We start from the raw sequence: 23839 nt of genomic DNA, 5'->3' as shown, positions 1-23839 counted from the left end.
TTTCGGCATTTCGGCAAATTTTCGCGTCGCCACTGGCTACACATTGCATTGCGCCCTCGCTTTTGTCGTTTCCCTTACTCCCCTTCCTTTGCCTAGCCCCACCATGGGCCCCTTCCTCTCCTTTTTATTCTCACCTGACGGTCGTTTCTGGATCCCCATTCTAATCCACTTTTCCGTCACCTCCACCCTCCTCCTCCTCATTTTATTTGCACCCCCACCATTTCTGATGTCACCACTTCCTATCCACTTCCGTCGCCGATCCGTTGACTACCACGTGCCACTGCTGATATCAGCAAAGCCCCGGCGGCCGGTCCAAATAGGGCAACAGGTCCATCTTCATGACGTCGATCTACCATCATATACTATCAAAACATCGGTCGCTCGTCTTGCCTGGTTGGAGCGTGGGTGGGTAATTTTTGAGCTGGAGAAGGTTCATCCCCTTGCGTCGCCCATGTTCATCGCTGTCCCATTCACTTGGGTACACTTATCTTTTGTCCATCGTCTTCGCTACAGCTACACCTACCACACGCTGCCTGGGACTCACTTGTTCCAAATTGGAACTACTCCTCTCCCTCCCTCGTTTGATCAGGTGGTCCAACACAACCAGTCCATTGGTAAGGCCATGGAACTGTCGGATTTGGACTAGGTGGTGGACCGGTGGCTCCAGTTTCTTTTTTTTCAGCAGAACATTCATTTACAGTGCAATTATTTTTGATTTTTGAATCATTCTTATTGACACATATTTTTTTTAGAATGTCTGACTGACAATAAAGGAACTGTGTTGATACTGATAGTGTTTTGCCTTGCCCTTTTTTTACTGCATCTTCCCATGACATCATGATTTTCCTGCTCTCTTTTTGCTATTGGACTTTACTTTATGGCTGTACAAACCTGTGACATTACTCACAGCATTCATTGTTCTATCTCTTTCTTTTCCTTTTTTTGACAATCTTATCCTGTACTACCTACGCAGGATTTGTCAGCATACATTCCTTCCTTCATGTTCTTTCTCATTCTTTTTGCACAGCTATACTGTGCATAGCCTACTTTTCTTTTACTATATAAACCCCTGTATTTTACCTTGTAAAAAAAACAACAAGAAATCCAATCCAGACTTCTTCTCTACTCTCAAGTTCACTACTCTGCTACTTGTGATCCAGTGTGGTCACAACACTTCCCACTGCTACCACTGTTAATTGCTGTCATCGTCACTTCCCACTTTTGAAGTCATTGTCATCCCTTTCGATTAGAGTCCTTCTGAGCACTACAGTTTGTGCGTCAGGAGCCTGCTATCACTGGGAACCTCGTCACCTCGTCATCCTCGTCGTTCTCAAACCTACCTTGTGCTACCATTAGCAAGGTAGTGCTCGTCTATACTCGCCACAAAGCACCTATCTTCCTATAAATTCAACTATCCCTCCTCCTCAAAACCCACACTCATACACCTCTGGGTTTTACTTTGAAGGATCTTTATACGTACCACCCCACGAACAACCAGACCACTCCACTGTTCTAGGAGGCAAAGCCCATAAACAAGTTCCGTGGAATCTGGGAGGATTGTGTGTTAGTTTGTTTTGTGTGTGGTTTTCTAACAACAGTTCTCATCATCGACAACGGGTAGCGGAGAAAGGATGGAAGTGGATAAGGCAAAGTTCCGCACTGAGGGATGATGTTACCGGTGCAGAGAGAAAGGACGTAGGAGCTTTGAATGCAAAAATGCACAAACAAAGAAGCCCCAATTCAATGTCCGAGAATTCTTAGAAAAAATGACAAAAGAGGAAAGAGAGAAACTCCTAGCGGGTTTTTAAAGAGGCCAGCGGTACCGCATCAACCGGCTGCGCCCCAAAACGACATTTTGAATCGATTTCTCCCTTTGTCTGTGGAAACATGTAATTTACCAGATAGCATTGACAATAAAATTATACAAAATCCACAGACAAAGAAAGAAATAAGAAACGAAAAAGATGCAAAAAAGAAAAGCACAACTGCAGCAGAAGCGGCGCATAGTGACGAGACATCCGCAGTTTCGATGGCGGGCAAATCACTAAAAAGCGCAGCGCTGACGGCAGATGCTGAGATTCCTACACCCGATGCGGCGAACTCTACGGAGAAAAATGCAGCAGAGACTGTAGAAGAAAGGTCAGGAACCCCTCTAAAACAAAACCTAGAAAGAAAAGAAGTCTGGACCCCAGAGTGGGTAGTAGACAGGCTTAGAGACCAAAAGGAAGAAAGATCCATTGGGATTCTAAGTGCCTGGACACACAAAAAGAGAACTAGAGAAGTTGTAAGGACCGTTTTATTATTTTCCTATCTTCGTTATGTCTTGGTTCTCGAACGCTTTTCCCGTTACACCTCTGGCTCTAGGGCTAGAGGTATCCTTTGCCGTCTTACTTCTCATAGCCCTCACAGGCTTTCTTAACCATCGCTACCACTTTATATCACAGATCAGAGACTGGGCATCGCTCCCAGCTAACCAGCATACTGGGTAGGGACTGGTAGTAGGCATCTCGCCAACCAGCTCCAAGCCCCAATAAAGCCTGGTAATACTAATAACGCCTTATCTAGAATTGTACCTCATCATGAGGATACGGTTCCTGACCACGCGTGACAATCTTCTATTATTAGTACAAGTCTCTCACCTGCTGATTAATCAAGTCAGAAGTCGTACGATAGTTACCTCCCCTTTTTCTTATTGGTTGATTAATCCCTCAGACCACTTTTCGTATATTCTCTTTTCGGTCTGAGGAACGGACAGTTCCCTATATAAAGCCGTACTTATTCATGTATAGCTCCTTAGCTTTCTATTACTGAATTTACCCGCTTTACTCCTCAACAAGAACCTTTGAAGCTTACCTCTCAAAGTCCTCTACTCGCTATATTTACTAGCGTCTGTCGACCTCAAGCTCATTGGACCCTTACTCCCTGCAAGTGCAGAAGGAGATAGGTTTAGTTTTTGTTATAGTTTATCGTTGCCTCACAAAATAGAAAGCTCACTCTACAATCCGTTCACAGCGTACCATCTCGCTTGAACCCATTATAGCCCTAAACCCACTTTTTCCTTCATCCCTCGGACGTGTTGTCATTCACCGTCCTCCTACCCATCCAAAACAACCACTTGCCTTCTAGCTAAGCTAGCTAGTTGTCCTCTCCAACATTCCTACCCACCTCGAAGTAATACCCCTACTTGTTCTAGCTCAAGTCCTCACCCTAGCTGTCGTCTTTGATCACTTCTACAATCGTCAAACTGTCAAACATCAGAGAGAGCCTAGTAACGGACGAAGAACGACGTTCACTCGAGGAATTCCATCGCGCCCTCAACAACCGAGACCTCCACGTTGCAGTACCTGTCGACGCTGCCACGGACCCCCAGCCTGCCCACAGCGACACAGAAACTGAGTACTACGAAGACTCATCAGCCACCTCTTCCCCCATCTCTGAACTAGAAGGACTAGTTCTAGCCGTCGACGATTTAGCATTTGAAATCTCCCAGCTCCGTCAATACGTCGCGCTTACTCGAGTACGCATCAGCAGCTGCTCAAACCTGCTTTTGGGAATCCAATCAAGCGTCCAGAGAATTGTTCAGGTTCAATTCAATACACCTAGAGCACCTATCGATCGAAGTCTACGAACAGAGAATTCTAGAACCCCCTCGTCGGAACGACAGTGAAGAAAGACGAGCCCTCAGACGACGAGCGGCAGAACATAAAACAGCTCTTCTCATACTATCCGACGGAATCTCCCCACGCATCTATCACCTCCCGAACTACGTCGAAACTCCCCAACTTGCGTTCTCACCAGAACAGGACGGGAGAGAAATCCACTACCTACTTCCCTGCGGAATCATCATCCACCGACGACCCTACTCCGCACCCTACCTAGAATTCCTTATGCCCTATCTTGAACCATCCAAAATCGACGTATACGTTACAGCGTCATTCAATCCTACCCCTCTTGAACTTCTTTTCACAAGAATTGGAATTTACGAAACCGATCTCATCAAGTTCTATCGGGAAATACCATTCTTCTTCGACGTCCCTCTCACTCCCGAACAGAATGACGCCTTCAACCCACGAGATTATCTTAAGACAGGAGTCCACGTATTAGTTGTCACCCCTTTCTGCCGCGACGCAATACGAAGGATAGTAGCCTGTATATCGCAATTTCGCAGACTAGTGTTTAAAATTGGACACGAAATCCTCGAAGGAAGGAATTGGGAAAGGGAACAAAGACAGATCAGGAACGTCTGTCGATTGTTCAGAGAATACCAAAACTACGGGAAAGAAGTTTTTGATTTAGTTATCCGCCACCCCACAGATCGTTTCATAGTTACCGAGATCGACACCGAGTTCTGGGGAGTGCTTATTCGAGAAAACAACAGAGTCTACTCGCAGTATAAACCAGGGTACCATCTGACCCACGGAAATTTCTCTTATATTCCTCCCGTCTCCTCGTTGATCCAAGGAAATGTTCTTATAGAAAGAACCCCCTCACCAGAAGAAGCAGCCTCGAACTTGGACAGTAATTCTACCACTAGCTCACAGGTAGAAAGAGATTTGGAAGAAGAAGAGAATATTTTTGGATTTACTTCTAACGATTGGAGTGACGAGTTTGATTACGATTCGAACTAAATAAACCTCGTTTCAATCCTTCAAAGTGTTTTCCGAATATCGAAACCCAAGACCGTCCATAGAACCGGAGACTCCACCCAGACAAACCCTACCACTACCACCTACACGCCCACCTCCACCTCCAATTCCTCCAAAACCCTCATCCATGTCTAACCCCACGCAGTTACACGGCAAAGTAACTCTCGCAGCAGAACCCTTCGGATTCAAAGGAGAGAAGGAACGATTCATAGCATGGCGCCAAGCACTACAGTTGTACTTAACCGCCTACGCATCCTACTTTCCAGACGAGAAGACGAAGCTCATTTACCTCCTATCCAAGATCAGCGACCAAGGAACGTCGACAGTAAAAGCCTGGAAAGAAAACGTGCTTACCAAAGCTCTCGACGCAACTACCCCCGTATGGCCGACTCTCTCGACCGTCCTAACCGATCTAGCCCAAGTATTCGGGAATCCAAACGAAAGATCGCAGGCGGTAAACGAGATCGAGACATACAAGCAGGAGAATAAGCATTGCGACGAATTCTTTAGCCATTTCACAACGCTCATGGACAAAGCCGGATATGACGCTACCACTCACTTCGACGTGATCAATCGTATTCTCAAAAAGAATCTTCACTCTCGAATCTGTGATTTCGTCATCATCCAGAAAAACCTACCAAAAATGTTTGCTGAGTGGAAAACGCAAGCCTACGCATGGGAGGCACGAAGAGAAGAGTTTCAGTTAGACGAAAGACGAAAGAGAGAAGTCACGCAGCCGTCGCGACCTATCTATAGACAACAGACGTATACGCACCAGCATGTGCAACAGCCGCAGCCACAGCAGATGGCGAGACCCCAGACGAATCAGTATGCAAGAAGGTTTGAGGATCAACCTCAGAGAGGTGTATTCCCCGGACAAGGTGTACCCATGGATACAGACCGACAGAGTCGGTTCAGGTTATGTTACGGATGTGGCCAGCCAGGTCATATCGCAAGGAACTGCCCTCTGAAGAAAGTTGCAGCTAGAGAAGCAACCACAACCCAGGAGGAGACGAAGATGAAGGATTTTCTCGAAGGTCAGGAGTAAGCACGGACTCTCTGACCAGTAAGCACGGTTCGGAAAATGTATTTGTAACTGATAAATCGAAACATGTTTCCCAAAACCTACGTGCCGAGAAATACGCTAAGCCACATTCAGCGGAATGGTTGGCTCGACGAATTAAAGACCAGAAAGAAGAAAGAGCCAAAGCATTGGTTCGGAACTGGGCCTCACCCCAGTGTTACCCACACATCACAACGGATACAATCAATTTACTCAAGCAACACGATGAAGAGTATATTGTAGAGCAATTGAATGTGATCAAAGACTTCGCATCCCTTCCCCCATCTCATCAACGCAAACTCTCACTACAATGTCAAATATCCACTATCGACGATCATCAAACGCATGTCATACCAGTTTTGATAGATTCAGGATGCACAGATTCTATCATTGACGAAGCTTTTGTTCGGCAACACAACATTTCCACAAAACCACTGCCAACTCGTGTTATTGTCTCAAACGCTGATGGAACCAAGAATCGCACTGGACCTTTAACGGAATATGTGACACTTCGCCTAACTGTGGCAGGTCGCACGGAATTAATGGACTTCCTAGTCACCGGACAGCGAGAGGCCAGAATTTTATTAGGACACGACTGGCTACGACGCACGAATCCCAACATCAACTGGCAAACCAACACCATCACGTACCCTTCTGATGATATGGAGTATCACCCTGAAGACGGAGATAGAGTCATCGCTGTAGACTTACAGAGCAGGATTGACAAAATTTCCGTCGAAAGCAACGTATCTCAGACCAAAAGCCAACAGATTGCGGAAGAATCAGAACGAGCAAAGTTAACACTCACGTTCAGAGACGTCGTTCCCCCATTTTATCATCATTTTGAGCCAGTATTCACAAAAGCGTCATTTGACAAACTACCCCCACGACGAGTCTGGGACCACGCAATTGAACTCCTACCAGAAGCCAAAGGTCTAGACTGTAAAACGTATCCACTTAACCGTGACGAACAGATTCATCTTGACGAATTCTTGAAAGAAAATCTAGAGACAGGGAGGATTAGAGTGTCGAAATCCCCTTACGCATCCCTGTTCTTCTTTATCAAGAAAAAGGATGGATCTCTCAGACCGGTACAAGACTATCGGAAACTCAATGCTCTCACGATCAAAAACCGATATACGTTACCCCTCATCTCAGAATTAATAAACCGGCTTAAGGGAGCTAAATTCTTCACCAAGCTGGATGTCCGTTGGGGATATAATAATGTTCGAATCAAAGAAGGAGATGAGCACAAGGCCGCCTTCAGAACTAACAGAGGACTGTTCGAACCTCTGGTTATGTTCTTCGGACTCACGAACTCCCCAGCCACCTTTCAAACAATGATGGACCGACTTCTCCGAGACCTAATCAACAAAGGATCAGTTATCGTATACCTCGACGACATCATGATATTCACCGACTCGTTAGAAGAACACAGGAAGATCGTATCCAAAGTTCTTCAGATACTCGCAGATAATCAATTATATCTCAAGCCAGAGAAATGTGAGTTTGAGAAGAAAGAAGTCGAATATCTGGGAATGATCATCTCCCATGATACGATTCGTATGGACCCGCTAAAAGTACAGGCAGTTGCAGAATGGCTGATACCACGAACCAAGAAGGAGTTACAGTCGTTCCTAGGGTTTTCAAACTTTTACAGACGATTCATCAGAGACTATGGAAAGATTGCCAAACCGCTGACGATTCTCACCGGAAAGGTAGACTGGGAGTGGGCTGAAGACCAACAACAAGTGTTCGACGTTCTCAAAAAGACAATCACCACTTCGCCCACACTCGCACTCCCTAACGACGAGGATCCATTCAAAGTTGAATGTGACGCCTCCAACTACGCCACGGGAGCAGTGTTATCCCAGCAGCAAGAAGGGAAATGGAGACCGGTCGCATTCCTGTCAAAATCAATGAACCCTGCAGAGAGAAATTACGCTATCTGGGATAAAGAGATGCTAGCGGTAATGCATGCGTTGGAAGAATGGCGACACCTCCTCATGGGAGCTAAACACCAGTTCACTATATTCACCGACCATCAAAACCTCACCTACTTCCGAGACCCCCAGAAGGTAAACAGACGACAAGCTAGGTGGATGGACACACTAGCGAGATACAATTTCAAGCTAGAGCATGTGAAAGGCTCGGCGAACACGAAAGCGGACCTACTTAGTCGAAGAGTAGACCATCCGAGAGGCGAGAGAGACAACGAAGGACAGGTCCTTCTACCTCAGCTCGCGGAAGCAAACATTTATACTATGGAGGACGTGTTGGAAGAACACTACCTGGACGAGCTGCTAGCTTCGCAGCACAAACTAGACGATTACGTAGTAAGGAAGTTGAAAGAAGATCCAAAGGTTTGGAAGAAACGAGACGGAATCGTCTGGATAGGAAATGAGAAAGAAGACGAATTGACGTTAGGATCCTTCAAAAACAAAATCTATGTACCCCAAGATCCAAAGTTGAGGGCACGTATTATCGAAGAAGAACATGACACGAGCCTCAGCGGACACCCAGGAGAAAGAAAGACGCACAAAGGAGTAAACCGATCATTCTGGTGGCCTAGCCTCAGGAGAGATATCAGGAAATATGTCGCAGGATGCGAGATATGTCAGAGAACAAAGTCGCATCGTCAAAAACCGCATGCTCCCCTCCATCCAAATCCGATCCCTGATCGTCCTTGGCAGATAATCACAACGGATCTCATCGGAGCGTTACCAGAGTCAAACGGATACGACGCTATCCAGGTTTTTGTTGACAGATTCTCGAAAATGGCTCACTTCATACCAACGCACGTTACTCTTGATTCGTTAGGCTACACCAAACAACTACGAGATTCGGTTATACGACTACACGGCATCCCGGAAAAAATTATATCAGATAGAGGACCTCAATTCATGTCGAACTTCACCAAGGACTTCTATCAAACCCTTGGGATTGAACCCGGCCTGTCAACAGGTTACCACCCCCAAACTGATGGGCAATCCGAACGAATCAATCAAGACCTAGAACACTACCTACGCACGTTCATTAATCACCGACAAGACGACTGGGCTGATTGGCTAGCCATTGCCGAATTCACGTACAACAATCATCTCCACTCTGCAACCAATCAGACCCCCTTCTTCGTAAATTATGGTTCTCACCCTCGCAAAGGGACCGGTCAGAAGCCTTCCGGACGTTCGCAGGCTGCCGAAGATTTCGCAACCTCTATGACAAAACTACACGAGCAAACTAGGCAATCATTATTACTCGCTAATCAAAACCTCAAAAAGTACTATGACCGAAAATGCACGGAAGCACGGGAATATCACAAAGGGGATAAGGTGTGGTTAGAAGGAACTCATATCTCCACCGATCGACCGATGAAGAAGTTAGATGACAAGCGATTTGGCCCGTTTACGGTAAAGGCAAAAATCGGCCCATCCGCTTATCTCCTTGACATCCCTAGATCCTGGAAGGCGATCCACCCCGTATTCAACGAAATCCTTTTATCACCATATCACACGCCGGAGTTCCCCAATCAACCTCGTACCTCGAAACCTCCGCCGATTCAAGTTGATGGCGCAGTTGAATACGAAGCCGAAGAAATCATCGCTTCTCGACCCACTAAACTCAAAGGGACTAAGCTCGATTACTTCGTCCATTGGAAGGGATACCCAATCACAGAAAGGACGTGGGAACCCGATCACCATTTGAAAAATTCCCCTTCACTTATTGCCACCTTCCACCGCAAACACCCTGCCGCCCCACGTGTCATCGCCTCTGCCGCTTTACGATTTTGTCCATACGAAAATTTCACTACTACGACCGAAAAACCCCGCCTTTTCGACTGGATCACAAACCGCTTCACGGACTGCGGCGCTAAGATTCTTGGGACAAGAATATAAAAGGGGGGGGTAATGTAAGGACCGTTTTATTATTTTCCTATCTTCGTTATGTCTTGGTTCTCGAACGCTTTTCCCGTTACACCTCTGGCTCTAGGGCTAGAGGTATCCTTTGCCGTCTTACTTCTCATAGCCCTCACAGGCTTTCTTAACCATCGCTACCACTTTATATCACAGATCGGAGACTGGGCATCGCTCCCAGCTAACCAGCATACTGGGTAGGGACTGGTAGTAGGCATCTCGCCAACCAGCTCCAAGCCCCAATAAAGGCTGGTAATACTAATAACGCCTTATCTAGAATCGTACCTCATCATGAGGATACGGTTCCTGACCACGCGTGACAATCTTCTATTATTAGTACAAGTCTCTCACCTGCTGATTAATCAAGTCAGAAGTCGTACGATAGTTACCTCCCCTTTTTCTTATTGGTTGATTAAGCCCTCAGACCACTTTTCGTATATTCTCTTTTCGGTCTGAGGAACGGACAGTTCCCTATATAAAGCCGTACTTATTCATGTATAGCTCCTTAGCTTTCTATTACTGAATTTACCCGCTTTACTCCTCAACAAGAACCTTTGAAGCTTACCTCTCAAAGTCCTCTACTCGCTATATTTACTAGCGTCTGTCGACCTCAAGCTCATTGGATTCTTACTCCCTGCAAGTGCAGAAGGAGATAGGTTTAGTTTTTGTTATAGTTTATCGTTGCCTCACAGAAGTAACCCGGGAAACGATAAAAGAAATCAACCGGTTACCAAAAGCAGAAGTTATACAAGCAATCATAGATATTGCCTCCCCTAAAAAGTACATTAGGGGCACCCAAGGCAATCAGATGAATGTGATGTGTAAGCTCACTACACTGGATACTCTAAAAACAAAAACGGTCGAAGCACTATTAGATAGTGGATGCACGGGGAGTTGCATCGACTCTCAATTTGTGAAAGACCAAAATTACGGAACAAGAAAGATACCGAGACCAATCCCAGTCTATAATGCAGATGGTACTCTTAATAAAAATGGAGCCATCAACGAATTTGTAATACTACTCATGGAAATTGATGATCACATCGAGAAAATTCATCTTGCAGTAACCAATCTTGGTAATGGAAAGATGTTTTTAGGACATGAATGGTTAAACAAACATAACCCAAAAATAGACTGGAAGGAATCAAAGTTAACTTTCAAAAGATGTTCCGAAGAATGAAAACCCAAAATCCGAATCTCTGATCCAGAGGAGGATCCAGAAACATTTTTTGAAGAACTTGAGGCAGAGGAAAGACTGATACAGATAAACCTCCATAATTTCGAAGACACCATAATCGATAAACAATACTATCACATAAGGGCCCAAGACACAATGGCACAGAGACTAGCCGAAGCTGCAGGCAAAGATTGAAAGGAAGGCGGATTTGAAAAGATAGTACCGAAACACCTTCATCAATACAAAGACGTATTTGATAAAAAGGAATTCAACACACTACCTGAAAGGAGACAATGGGTGGGACCATGCAATTAAACTAGTACCGGGAGATCACTCCCTAGATTGCAAAATTTACCCATTAGCGAAGGGGGAATAAGAAGAGTTAGATGCATTTTTAAAGGAAAATCTAGAATCGGGATGGATAAGACCATCCAAATCCCCATTTGCATCACCCTTTTTCTTCATAAAAAAGAAAGATGGAAAACTGAGACCCGTTCAAGATTATCGGAAGTTAAATAATATCACTAATATCCGAATGAGAGAGGGAGATGAACCGAAAGCGGCGTTCAGAACAAATCAGGGGTTATTTGAACCATTAGTCATATTCTTCGGACTGACAAATTCCCCTGCCACGTTCCAGACAATGATGAACACGCTCTTCAAAGAATTGATAGACAAAGGACTCGTAATCATATATCTAGATGATATTATGATATTCACAAAGGATATAGAAATGCACAGAGCAACAATGCAACGTGTATTAGAGATCCTGAGAAAGAATCATCTCTACCTTAAACCGGAGAAATGCGACTTCGAACAGACAGAAGTAGAATATCTGGGACTGATCATCTCAGAGAATGAAATTTGCATGGATCCAGTGAAAGTAGAAGGAATTAGCAAATGGCCAGAATGTAAAAATAAAAAAGACATCCAAGCATTCCTAGCCTTTGTAAATTTCTACAGAAGGTTTATAGAAGGCTTCGGGGAAGTAGCGAAACCATTGACCAAGTTAACGGGAAAAGAGGAATTCATTTGGGGAAATGAACAACACAAAGCATTTAACACCTTAAAAGAATGTGTAGCTTCAGCCCCTGTGTTAGCCCTCCCAGTACCACATGGCCAATACAAAGTAGAAGCAGATAGTAGTGATTTTGCAATGGGAGCTGTCTTATCACAAAGACAAAAAGATGATTGGAAGCCAATTGCATACCTCTCTAAAGTGTTGAACCCCACAGAACGCAATTACGAGATCTATGACAAAGAACTTCTTGCCATTATGACAGCGCTTAATGAATGGAGACACTACTTAATAGATGCGGAAGAAGAATTTGAGATATGGACGGATCATCAAAATCTGTTATATTTCAAAGAACCGAGGAAGTTGAATAGACGACAGGCACGATGGATGACAGAGTTGAGTCAATATCATTTCACGATACACCATATGCCTGGAAGAAAACATATAAAAGCAGACCTGCTCTCAAGACGATCAGATCACAATAAAGGAGAGAAAGATAACGAGGATGTTGTACTACTAGATGAGAAACTCTTTGTACGAATGACCCTCTCATCAAAACAGAGACAAGCAATAGCAGAAAGTCAGGAAGAAGAATTAGTAATTTCAAAATGGATTTTAAAGAGGAAAGGAAACGTAGATGACTTGATAAAAAAGATGAAAGGAAAGATAGAGAGGAGAGAAAACGGATGGTTTGAAGATGAAGGTTACATAGTATTCAAAGGCAGGATCTACGTACCAAAAGATGCCAAGTTGAGGGAAGAAATCATCAGATGAAACCATGACTCTACCATTGCAGGTCACCCAGGTAGATATAAAACGAAGGAATTGATCATTCGAGAATACTGGTGGCCTTATATGGACAGAGATATCACAAGATACATAGATGGATGTGAAGTCTGCCAAAGAACCAAAACAGACCACAAAAAGAAAGCAGCACCACTCCATCCAAACAAAATCCTGAGTAAACCTTGGCAAATCATTTTGGTGGATCTAATCGGACCACTACCAGAATCAATCGGATACAACATGATAATGGTAGTCGTAGATCGGTTCACAAAAATGATTAAAGCAATCCCCACACAGATGGAAATCACTTCAGAAGGAGTAGCGCAATTATTTAGAGATCACGTATTTAGAAACTACGGTATACCCAAAAAAATCATTTCAGATCGGGGACCGCAATTCGTTTCTAAATTTATGAAAGATCTACACACACTACTCCAGATAAAAGCAAATCCATCAACAGCATGGCATCCACAAACGGATGGGCAAACAGAGAGGATCAATCAAGAAATAGAACAATATCTGAGAATCTTTGTAAACCATAAACAAGACGATTGGGCAGAATGGCTTACTCTAGCAGAGTTCTCATATAACAACAAACAACACTCTGCAACAGGATACAGCCCATTCTATTTAAATCAAGGATGCCATCCAAGAACACAGGAAGAAGTGAAAGTGGAGGTAAAAAGCGAGAGCGCAGAAGATTTTGTAAAGAGAATGACAGACACGAGGAAGAAAGCGGAAGAGTCATTGCGAAAAGCAGCAGAATAGATGAAGAAGCAATACGACAAAAAGAAAAGAGATGCGGTGGAATATAAGATAGGAGACAAAGTATATGTGGAAGCAACAAACATTTCAACAGACCGACCAACTAAGAAACTGGATGATAAAAGGCACAGACCATTCGAAATCATCGAAAAAATAGGTGAATCAGCCTATAAACTACTACTACCACCGACATGGCAACCTATCTATCCAGTTTTTAATGAAACGAAGCTCACATTATACAAAGAACCATAATTTCCCTCCCAAGAACAACCCAAACCAATACCACCGGTGATAGTGGATGGACAAGAAGAGTACGAAGTCGAAGAAGTTCTAGACTCACGTCTAAAAAGAGGAAAATTAGAATACCTAGTACATTGGAAAAACTACCCAAAAGAGGGACGCACATGGGAACCCGAACAAAACCTATCCAATTCACCAAAAAAGGTGAAAACATTCCATGATAAAAATCCCAATGCACCTCGATGAATACTATTCCAATTACATTTCCAACCTTTTGAAAACTTTACAACGACAAGAGTACGAAAACAATTGTTCAACTGGGAAAACGGAAAACTTGACCCTCACTTTCGAGACGAAAGTCTTAAAGAGGGGGTAATGTCACGATCCGAGCCAAAACCTTTAGTTTCTTTTGATTCATTATTTAATTATATCTGATCACGTGACAATCATGTGACAAAGCCTAGACTATGACGCACAACATCAGTCAGCGCCTCATGGCTGACCTTCAGAAATGTATATATACCAACACCCATGTACATACATTTCCTCAGTTGTTGATTACTTCTTTATATTGATACTTGACACTACTTGTCTGATTTTGAGACTTACACCTCCGTTAGTTCGGCAAAAGGTGTAGGGATCTAACACAGGTTGCCTGAGGGTCTGACAGAGGTTTGACAGAGCATTTCACGAGCACATAAAGAGTATGCATTATATGGAAATAATGCTGTAAATATTGCCCTAGAAGGCCTCTGGAACAAAGAAAAATTTTACAAACTCCAGAGGGCACCACAGGAGGGTTTGCAGAGGGTTGTTCAAGTACCGCTGTATTTAGAAATACTATATATATACTTGGCTGGGAAACCTCGGCAGCGGGGGGATACTTAAGGTCCCAGACCCGTCGACAAAGAATAGGTCTTTGAGACCCTTATGTAACGGATTAAGTCCCTGCCTGAGGTGTACAACGTTACGTTTCCCATTCTAAAAACGCAAAATATATTGTTTTTTCCGCACAGAATTGTGTAGTTCTACATTAGAAGCAATCTCGTCGTGTAAACGATGTTGTGCCAGTGACCGTCACGTCATGTGATGCAGTCGTATATGCTTGCGGCCTACCTTAGGAAATTTTGAAATGTCAGATTCGTGGTGCGATTGATACCTCGCTGGTATGGATCCCAGGTCATTAAAATCATTTTTGTTAGGGCATACAATGTCCACAAGGAGTTGCAATTTTCTAATCCAATCGTGGTTGAATTGGTAACGAAAGTCAGTGAGAATGAGGCTGAACTCTAATTGTCTGACTTACTAGTTAGTGCGGCTTTCTCCGGGTGGCTTAGCGATGTGACAGAGGATAGTGCGCACATTGAAGTGAATATTATAGCAAGCAAGTCGTCGCTGTCCCTGTCGCCGTGAAGATGGTCAAAGGTATGGTATCATACTTGTATGTAGATGTACTGATGTTTATCGATCTTTTCAGTATACAAACCAGGAAAAGTAAATCATTGGAGCATCTAATACGACTGTACACCGTTGCTAAAGTTATACATAGGTCGCGCTCATCCTTCAAGGTCGCCAAGCTGGCAAGAAAGTCGTAGTAATCAAGCAAATGGATGAGGGAACCAAGGAGCGACCATACCCCCATGCCATCGTTGCCGGTATTGAGCGGTACCCACGGAAAGTGACGCGGAGCATGGGTGCCAAAAAGGTGGCAAAGCGAAGCAAGGTCAAGCCTTTTATCAAGGTTAGTCTTGTATATCGCGCCATGCCTTTCTTTTTTGCTAACATATGGTATTCAATGTGTGATCTAGGTTGTCAACTACTCTCACCTTTTCCCCACACGATATGCTTTGGAGTTGGAGGGTTTGAAAGGTTCGGTTGCGGCGGAAACTTTCAAGGAGCCTTCGCAGCGAGAGGATTCCAGGAAGACCATCAAGAAGTTGCTCGAGGAGCGTTACACGAGCGGAAAGAACAAGTGGTTCTTCCAACCCCTACGTGTGCGTCATGTTTCATCTTTTATCGCAATTTGGTGCTCAGCCCGATTACTCTTCTACAGTTCTGAGTGTTGTCCATTCTACCATATCATTGGAAGAGCTTATCAAAACTACATGTACATCACATGTTCTTACATGACGCATGCCACACTGCAATTTCCATGATTTATTGCTCATCGGGACTTCATCTGATTATTGCCCTGGTGCAACTTGTGGTTTAAAACTTAGTCTAATGTGTCAAATATCAAGCGTCCTCTGATATTAGTCTGGCGGCCTGGACTTCACTGCGAATTTCAAGCAGTCGCATTTCTTCATTCTTACCCAGTTCTTTGAATGATGGAACAATATCTCCTTTACTTGCGAACCTGCCATCAGCATTTTCGTTCGTTAGTATTGAATTCTCGACCTAAGTCTTCTAAGTTTTGTGAACGGTCATATTGTATGTGAAGTAAACCTGGGTATTATGTCCCATGTAATCTTTCCAAGTAGCTCTTGCGTAGTGTTGTTGAATTAGTTGAGCCACATTTATATATTCGAGTATGGCAAGGGAATAGACGCGCATGGTTCAGACGCGTCTCAGTCACGACTTCACCGCAAAAGGTTAACTAGTGCTTTCCCAGTCTAGCAAAAGCTGAGGTTCCATCAGCTTATTGTCCACCATCGATTCCGTTCCCCTGCCGCAATACAGCATCGAGAGTTCGCAAGAAGGCACAAGCCCATCGCAAGTCTCGCGTGGAGTGGACAGTTGTTCTAGGGCAGTTCTCCAATACATCTTGTCCTACTTGGCCTTGCAAGTAGCGTTTCAAGTAAGCAGTTGACTGTAGGTTAGTACACTTTCTATTGTAACCTTTGGCCCTTTGACATATATAATACTGTTATACTGTAGAAAATATAGGTGTCTACCATGTTTGGTTCATTCAGTAACAACAATACCCAGCAGCAAGGGCAAAACCCTGCAAATCCAGGCGGTAGTATCTTTGGAAATCCTGCTCAAAACCAAACTCAGCCGTCGACGTCTGGAACATCTTTGTTCGGGAACCCATCACAACCTGCTCAAGGCGGTAACACGTCGCTTTTCGGTAGTACGACGCAGGCTGGGAATACTGGTGGTGGAATGTTTGGAGGCTCGACGACAAATCAGACAGGAGGAGGCCTATTTGGTAACACTTCCAATCAGCAGCAGCAACAGCAACAACAGCAACCTGCTTCGGGTGGTATGTTTGGGAATACCACTCAGCAGCAGCCTGCAACAGGTGGCTTATTTGGTAATCAGACCGCCCCACAACAACCGACTGGAAGTCTCTTTGGAGGTGCTACGAATACCAATCAACAGCAGCAGCAGCAACCGACTGGTGGTCTCTTTGGGGGAAACACAACTCAATCGCAGCCCAGTGGTGGCCTGTTTGGAAATACCGCCAATCAGCAGCCTAGTGGCGGAGGTCTCTTTGGAGGTTCTACGACTCAACAGCCAAGTGGAGGCGGCCTTTTTGGAGGCTCAACGGCTCAACAGCCCGCTTCGGGAGGAGGGTTGTTTGGCAACACCACGCAGCAGCCAGCTACAGGCGGTGGACTGTTTGGAAATGCCACTACCCAAGCACCAACCACGGGTGGCCTCTTTGGAAACACCCAGCAGCCCACTGGGGGTGCTAACCCTTTGTTCGGGAACAAAAATCCAGCGAGCCTTTTTGGAGGGCAAACACAACAACCCTCTGGTGCCCCCGCTGCCAGTGGCGCCAACTCGACTTCTCTGTTTGGGCAATCCACTACTCAGCAGCAGCAGCAGCAGCAGCCTAGCTCATTTTTCGCTCAAGCTCCACAGCAGCAGCAGCAGCAACAACAGCAACCACAACAACAACTACAGCGACCTGCCGGATCCTTGTTTGGATCAACGAATGCGTCTACAACGACTGGTAGTTTGTTTGGTAGTACTATGTCATCTAGTCTACTTTCTTCACGGGCGCACGCGGGTAATACGCAGCAGCAGCAGGTCGATGTCCAATCGCAGTTCACAACTTTGACACAACGCATAGAAGGCATAGCACGTGCATGGGACTCTAATGTTCCAGAATGCCGTTTCCAAGTTAGTTGACGTTTTATTCAATTAGAGAATGACTGCTCAAAGCCTCAAACAGCATTATTTCTACAATTTAGTTGATCCTAATCAGGTCAATCTCTATGGGCGACCACCGAATGCTACGAATGAAACATTGTGGCAAAAAGCCGTTCGCGAAAATCCAGATCCTACTTGGTGGGTTCGAATCGTAACTTAAATTCCTTCCGTTTATTCAATGCCTATGTAGTCTTGTCCCCGCTCTTGCTGTCGGGTTTGATGACCTTCGACAACGGGCGGATGCCCAATCTCAACAAGCATCAGAGCAGCAAGAAAAGCTGAAGGTAGTCCATCTTACTCCAATCCTATGTTCCTATGTATCCGCATCTTATCTTGTTCTACAGGAATTGAAAAAGCGCTTGGAGTCTTTATCTCATTTGCACACCGATACGAACACTTCTCGTCTCCAACGCGCCGTTTCCAATCAATCGCAGCTTTCACATCGTCTCCTACGGTTGATTCAGCATCTCCATCTCTTGATCCCGGCACTTCGGTCTTCTTCTATACGGCCTGAGGAAGAAGCGCTGCGGGCAGCGCTTGAGGGTATAGAAGAGGATATCCGAAGGCCTGGTGGAATGGGAAAACTGAGAGGGAAGTTGAACGAACTTTGGGCACTGGTCGGTGCTGTCAATGCAGCACGAGAGCGTGGAAGGAAGGCCGGGGATGGTACCGCCGAGTGGACAGTTGTTGACGAAGACGGCTTAAAACAGATTACTCAGGTAACTTTGCAGCACCGTTTCTATTGTTGAATTTGCCACTAATCCGTATTGTAGATACTGGGAGAGCAACAAGCGGGACTACAGCATCTCACTAAAGTACTTCAGAGAAATTTGAAGGATCTGGCGGTTATCGAAGGAAAGAGTACTGATGAGGAGGCTATGGACCACTCTTTCAGCTCTACACTGCGTGCTAGTGCAATGTATTAGGTTGCCTGATGGCAATGAGTATACCAGACATCCCGTGAGCCGAGGGCTATAAAAGTAACTTCATGAGCATTCGCTGACTACCGTAATCTGTGACTTTCTTATGAAGCTTATCACCTGCATCTCTATACCTGGCTACGATCCGCACCCTCGAGTCAATTCAAAACAAAGCTCCAGCTGAATGCTCCTAGCATAGTTATATTTTACAGTGCTGTATCCAATAAGACTAGCTGTTTTCTGTGCTTTTATAATTTAAAGTTAGTACGAAAATATCCATGTCACTCCAGTCTATCCCATCAAGTGTTTTCGATTATCCGTGCCTGGCTGATCCGGAACCATTCCTCCCAGAAATACTTCTATCTACGACCATGGCATCAGGGAGTGGAGAAGGTGGTCTCCCACGTAGTCGAGCAATCACATCAACACGACGAGCTGCAGGGAAGAAGGGGGATCATTCCAAGACGGCGTAAGGATGCGAAGCGCGGAAGAACTTACAGTAATCGTGTCTTACGTGCTGATCCGGAAGCTCCTCGTCAGAATCGACGAGAGGGTCAGTGTTCATAATGACATGCCAGGCCTCTGCGAAAAAAAAACAGTAAATTTAGAGGTCAGAATACAGTATTTTTGAATATACGTTGCAGCATAGACCGCTCTGGTCCACCCCGAAAGTCAGATCTCGGTTGTATGTTACCTGAGAAATGATTTAGCAAGCTAATTGACGCTACGCTTCAGCAATGCTCACCTCTCGGCAGATGTGCTGGTTGAATACTATCGCGCTGAGGAGGCATATAATGAAGGAACGGTTTCTCTCTTTGCACTTCTGGAATTTGCTGCCGTGAGGAATGTGTTCGATAAGAGTTTGTCGGCTCAAAAACTACAGAATTCGTGGAAGTCAAAATGTAAGATGACACAACTTTGCAATTATTACCTTTCTGAAGTACAGGAGCGGCAGGTGTGGGTGGGTATCTTTCTTTCTTTTCGGTATGTGTGTTGTTCACGAGCTTCTGCAAAAAGGTATTTCTTTCAGAAGACATCCTCTTACCCCACGCGATTTCATCAGGAGTGTCTACGTTTTCCTTCGCGAACTCAGTCTCGGATAATCGATGCAACCACGGGACTTTGCCATCGTTTTGACGAGAGTAGTCGTCGTCGTAGGGATTGGGTAACTCGGGTCCTTCCAAATAGTGGTATATGAGCCATAGGAAGGCTCTTGCGCGTGAAGTCGATGATACATTGATGGGAAGAAAAAGGTCCAAAAAATTCAAAGGAGGGTCAAAGTGAACATTAGCCAGAGGCTGGATATCGAGAGTTAGTTAACATTCATCAGAGGCAGTGCAAATCATACAGCAGCATGGTTCGCCAGAACAAATATAAGATTAACTACGCTGGTAGGAGGAACTCGACCTGCTCGCTGTTACAACGTTGATGTTGATTATAATGATTGAGTGAGGACCTCGGCAGACTACTCACACTCCGGTCCAAGATCTCTTCTGGAGTAGAGGGAGGCATAGATTTGATTTCGTAAGGTAATAGTGCGGCCTTCAGGCAATTCTTGATTCGAGGTGCATCCTGTGCATTACCGTCTGTCTTCTGGAGCGAGGGGACCGGGTGGTAAGTCCGTAATGCAGTCTTCATTTCAGGAAAAACTGCACTAGTTATCAGATGAGGCAGGAGACATGAATCACGCTAGACATACATGCCATCGTGGTATTGATTCGCCCCACATTTGTCAGGAGAGATATCTTGGCCAGCTCAATGGCGAATGGGGGTGTTTCGTTCATCTTGTCTTTGAGGACCTTGGAACATTTGCTTGAATGGTACAAAGCATTGACATATAAATCACAAAAGCGGATTTTTGAGGTATTTGAGCATCCTGGGGCTTGCGAAGTGAATACAGCTTTGGTATCGGAGAAAATTTGGTGCAGTAGGTCGTACTGAACGTCTTCTCGGGTTAACGGCTCAGCATCGTTACGTTTGATGGGCAAAGCTTTGCGACTGAGATATCCTACTCTACAAAATATGTCTCAGATTTGGTAAGGAACAAAAGAGAAAAATAATAATTACAGAGATGACTCTGGGCTACCCACAGACTGGGCGGTAAGGGACATTGAGGACAAGGTTTCCCAAATACACTGCTATTGTAATAATGCACGCCACACAGCCTGAATTGAACTGCAGCTGGTGACGACCGTGACCCGAACATACAAAAAGGAGAACCTTGGATCTCTGCGACACAGAAATACATCCTTACAAACGTTTGTTCTCTGAAACGTATCTAATAGCGCAGCCCCGCCGTACTCCTTTCATTTGCACCACCACCACGCCCAAAGGATGCGTTATCGTACTCTCGAGATTCGATGGCACGAGTCCAAACCAATCTCTACCTGCGATTTTCAGCCGGTTTCATTCAAAAAAGCGCGCCCTACGCAGGAAAAGAACTTCGCAGGGCAGAATTATAGGCTTGCTACGGGAGGAGAGGATAATCACGTCAGAGTGAGTGATAAGCCCTGCGAATGCACCTATGCCAGTCCTTGACCATCGTCGTATATACAATTTAAGATATGGATGGTTTACCCCAATATCCTGCCTTCATCTCTTATTGACGATTCAGCCACACGCGAGCCAGCTGCTCCTCGACCCGCACGTGTCGAGTATCTTGCTACTCTCAGCAGACATTCTGCAGCTGTAAATGTTGTTAGGTTCTCCCCTAATGGTATGCTCTTTCAACACAAACAACTCTCGTATATCTGACATGGTAATAGGAGAGGCAATTGCTTCCGCTGGGGATGGTATGTTTGAACTCACCAAGCGCGTAACATACTGACAAAACCCGTTTACAAAGACGGGATGATCATCATCTGGGCTCCTTCGGCTAGCCCTCAAACAGCTACGTATGGTAGCGACCTCAGTCCGGAGGACATGCAGCACGAGAAGGAGTACTGGAAACCCCGTACTACTTTCCGGTGTGTATCTATAGCTATTCGATCATACTTTCCATACCTACTAGATTGTTATCCAGGTGTACTACAATGCAAGTATATGACTTAGCATGGAGTCCTTCAGGAGAATATATCTTGGCCGGTAGCACTGATAACTGCGCCAGGGTCTTCAGTGCAATGGATGGTTAGTTTTGTACTATAACACCCTAGATTAGTCTCATTTTGCGTCCTTTTCAGGAAAATGCGTGCATGAAATAGCCGAGCACAATCATTATGTTCAAGGAGTTGCATGGGATCCGTTGAATGAGTACATCGCTACGCAGAGCAGCGATCGTTCAATGCATGTGTATCGCATATCAACGAAGCAGGGCTCTTTCGAAGCTCACGCTGTAGGCAAAAATTCCCGCATGCCATACCATCATAGCCGAACACCCAGCTCACAAAGCCGTGTCAAGCCATTTCATCGCGAGTCTACAGCAGCGAGCGACGCCGAGTCAGTAACCACGACAATGAGTGAACAGCACAAGGAAGACACCATCTCTGCCCCGTCTAGTAACCAGGCTCCCTATGCCCCTTTGACACCAGCTACATCGGTTGCTAGTACGCCATCTGCGTCGATGTTCCCTCCTCCTTCTGTAGATAGACCATCCTCTAGACGGTCGTCTTTCAGCGGCTCTAATGCACCTAGCTCCCCTTCCCATTACGCTCGATATGGCCGGTCACCTTCACCTATGCCTCCGCTTCCGGCCATACGTGCATTGCCATCTCCTTCGTGGTCTGCAGTGAAGTTGTATGGGGATGAGAGCTTTACGAACTTCTTCCGACGCTTAACCTTTAGCCCAGACGGAGGTTTACTAATTACACCTGCGGGTCAGTTTGAGGACCCGTCCATCTTACCCGGTTCCTCTAAGACTAAACCAGAAGAACCGTCTCGTGGTCGAAAAAACCGACCTTCTATTAAGACCAGTGACCCAATGAATGCGGCTTCCGCTTCATCGGTGTACATCTACTCGCGCGCCAACTTCGCTCGTCCTCCTATTGCGCAACTTCCTGGACACAAAAAACCTAGTGTTGCAGTCAGATTTTCTCCTATTCTTTATGAGCTGCGTCATGGCGTTGTCGGAGCTGGTTCTTCGAGCGAGCCGAAAACTGTGACGGTGGAGAAAGGTAAAGAGGGTTCACTGTCCGTGGATATTATTAGTTCTGTCCCTCCTGTTGGTACTGCACAGCAACTAGGGCTTCTGTCTCCGCAGATTGAAAAGGTTGGAAATTCATCTTCCATCGCAGCTCCTGCCCCATTGCCCGCAGCATCTGTGTTACCCTCGACTCTCAGTTCTCCGACAGAGCTGCTGAAGCCTCCTACGCCTCTTACCCCCAAACCATCCACACCGAGCATAGCTCCTCAATCTACCAGCGGTTCTGTGTTTTCCTTGCCTTATAGGATGCTATATGCCGTGTTGACGATGGACACTATCGCTATCTATGATACACAGCAAGCGAGTCCTGTTTGCTTGTTGTCTAAGCTGCATTATGATGAGTTCACTGATATGACATGGTGAGTAGTTTAGACCTGAAAAGCCATGCTATAATCCAAATATCCGCCTATAGGTCACCTGATGGACAATGTCTCATACTCTCCTCGCGTGATGGGTACTGCACAATCATAATATTCGACGAGATCTTGCCGACCCACCACACTCAGCAACACAGTCTTCAATTGCAATCCATTGCACACCATAACTCTGTGCCTCTATCGTACCCTACACCTGTAATACCAGTTACAGGTTCGCATATGACAACGCCTACTGTTCCCACCAAGAGGAGTGAGCCTCCTTTAACCCCCACCGCCAGCGTCGACGACAATATACCTAGTCTTGCTACAGGCAGCAGTTCTATTGTCCGTAATAAAGCACCGGAGGAGTCAACAACTGAACAGGAACCACCAAAGAAGAAGCGTCGTGTGGCGTTGACTCGTGTTGGCGACCTTAATCCTTGAAGACCGACATCCAGGGCGATCCATCTTATTTTCTTTGCTGTTATGCTTATGTTACCTTATAGCTTCGTATTTTGCTGTCGAATATGTTCTTGAGCTTTTGTAAATATGTACGTTACTCTTGGGTGGTTCACAAATGGTTGATCTATGCACATATGTGGTCGAGCGGCTTGACATACTATACATATATTGTAACAATGCATAACAATACAAGAGACGAGAAGTAGCATGCCTGCCTGCCTTTGAATGACCGTGCGTCCATACAAGTGCTATC

At 45.3% G+C, this 23839-nt stretch overlaps 7 protein-coding genes across 7 annotated transcripts; 5 read left to right on the top strand and 2 right to left on the bottom strand.

The window, feature by feature from the left end:
• Positions 1-36: 36 nt before the first annotated feature.
• SERLADRAFT_385936 (uncharacterized protein) lies at positions 37-201 on the bottom strand (the record flags this gene model as incomplete). The annotated part of the gene is made up of 1 exon (XM_007316911.1): positions 37-201. One exon carries the CDS (start codon positions 199-201, stop codon positions 37-39), a length of 165 nt encoding a protein of 54 aa, XP_007316973.1.
• Positions 202-5101: 4900 nt separating this feature from the next.
• SERLADRAFT_385935 (uncharacterized protein) lies at positions 5102-5739 on the top strand (the record flags this gene model as incomplete). Its single annotated transcript, XM_007316910.1, has 1 exon — positions 5102-5739. One exon carries the CDS (start codon positions 5452-5454, stop codon positions 5692-5694), a length of 243 nt encoding a protein of 80 aa, XP_007316972.1.
• A 3870-nt stretch (positions 5740-9609) lies between these two features.
• Positions 9610-10145, top strand: SERLADRAFT_385932 (uncharacterized protein; the record flags this gene model as incomplete). The annotated part of the gene is made up of 1 exon (XM_007316909.1): positions 9610-10145. One exon carries the CDS (start codon positions 9654-9656, stop codon positions 9822-9824), a length of 171 nt encoding a protein of 56 aa, XP_007316971.1.
• Positions 10146-14971: 4826 nt separating this feature from the next.
• SERLADRAFT_385927 (uncharacterized protein) lies at positions 14972-15775 on the top strand (the record flags this gene model as incomplete). The annotated part of the gene is made up of 5 exons (XM_007316908.1): positions 14972-15034; positions 15087-15103; positions 15159-15350; positions 15418-15603; positions 15663-15775. 5 exons carry the CDS (start codon positions 15025-15027, stop codon positions 15666-15668), a joined length of 411 nt encoding a protein of 136 aa, XP_007316970.1.
• Positions 15776-17491: 1716 nt separating this feature from the next.
• SERLADRAFT_385925 (uncharacterized protein) lies at positions 17492-17997 on the top strand (the record flags this gene model as incomplete). Its single annotated transcript, XM_007316907.1, has 3 exons — positions 17492-17680; positions 17733-17848; positions 17901-17997. Coding segments are annotated over 3 exons (296 nt in total), but the record flags the coding sequence as incomplete, so codon positions are not given.
• Positions 17998-18354: 357 nt separating this feature from the next.
• On the bottom strand, positions 18355-20758 carry SERLADRAFT_464246 (uncharacterized protein; the record flags this gene model as incomplete). Its single annotated transcript, XM_007316906.1, has 10 exons — positions 18355-18429; positions 18484-19065; positions 19129-19212; positions 19268-19324; positions 19376-19507; positions 19562-19928; positions 19979-20044; positions 20104-20279; positions 20330-20643; positions 20698-20758. The coding sequence occupies 9 exons, from the start codon at positions 20739-20741 to the stop codon at positions 18944-18946; spliced, it is 1362 nt and encodes a 453-aa protein (XP_007316968.1).
• Positions 20759-20964: 206 nt separating this feature from the next.
• Positions 20965-23568, top strand: SERLADRAFT_436623 (uncharacterized protein; the record flags this gene model as incomplete). The annotated part of the gene is made up of 7 exons (XM_007316905.1): positions 20965-21126; positions 21193-21346; positions 21396-21422; positions 21476-21596; positions 21653-21756; positions 21810-23127; positions 23181-23568. The coding sequence occupies 7 exons, from the start codon at positions 20965-20967 to the stop codon at positions 23566-23568; spliced, it is 2274 nt and encodes a 757-aa protein (XP_007316967.1).
• Positions 23569-23839: the final 271 nt, after the last annotated feature.

The sequence above is a fragment of the Serpula lacrymans genome (assembly GCF_000218685.1).
Source record: "Serpula lacrymans var. lacrymans S7.9 unplaced genomic scaffold SERLAscaffold_5, whole genome shotgun sequence".
Lineage (NCBI taxonomy): Eukaryota > Fungi > Basidiomycota > Agaricomycetes > Boletales > Serpulaceae > Serpula > Serpula lacrymans.
Note: the sequence above shows the minus strand (reverse complement) of the source record. Positions and strands in the feature narration are given on the sequence as shown.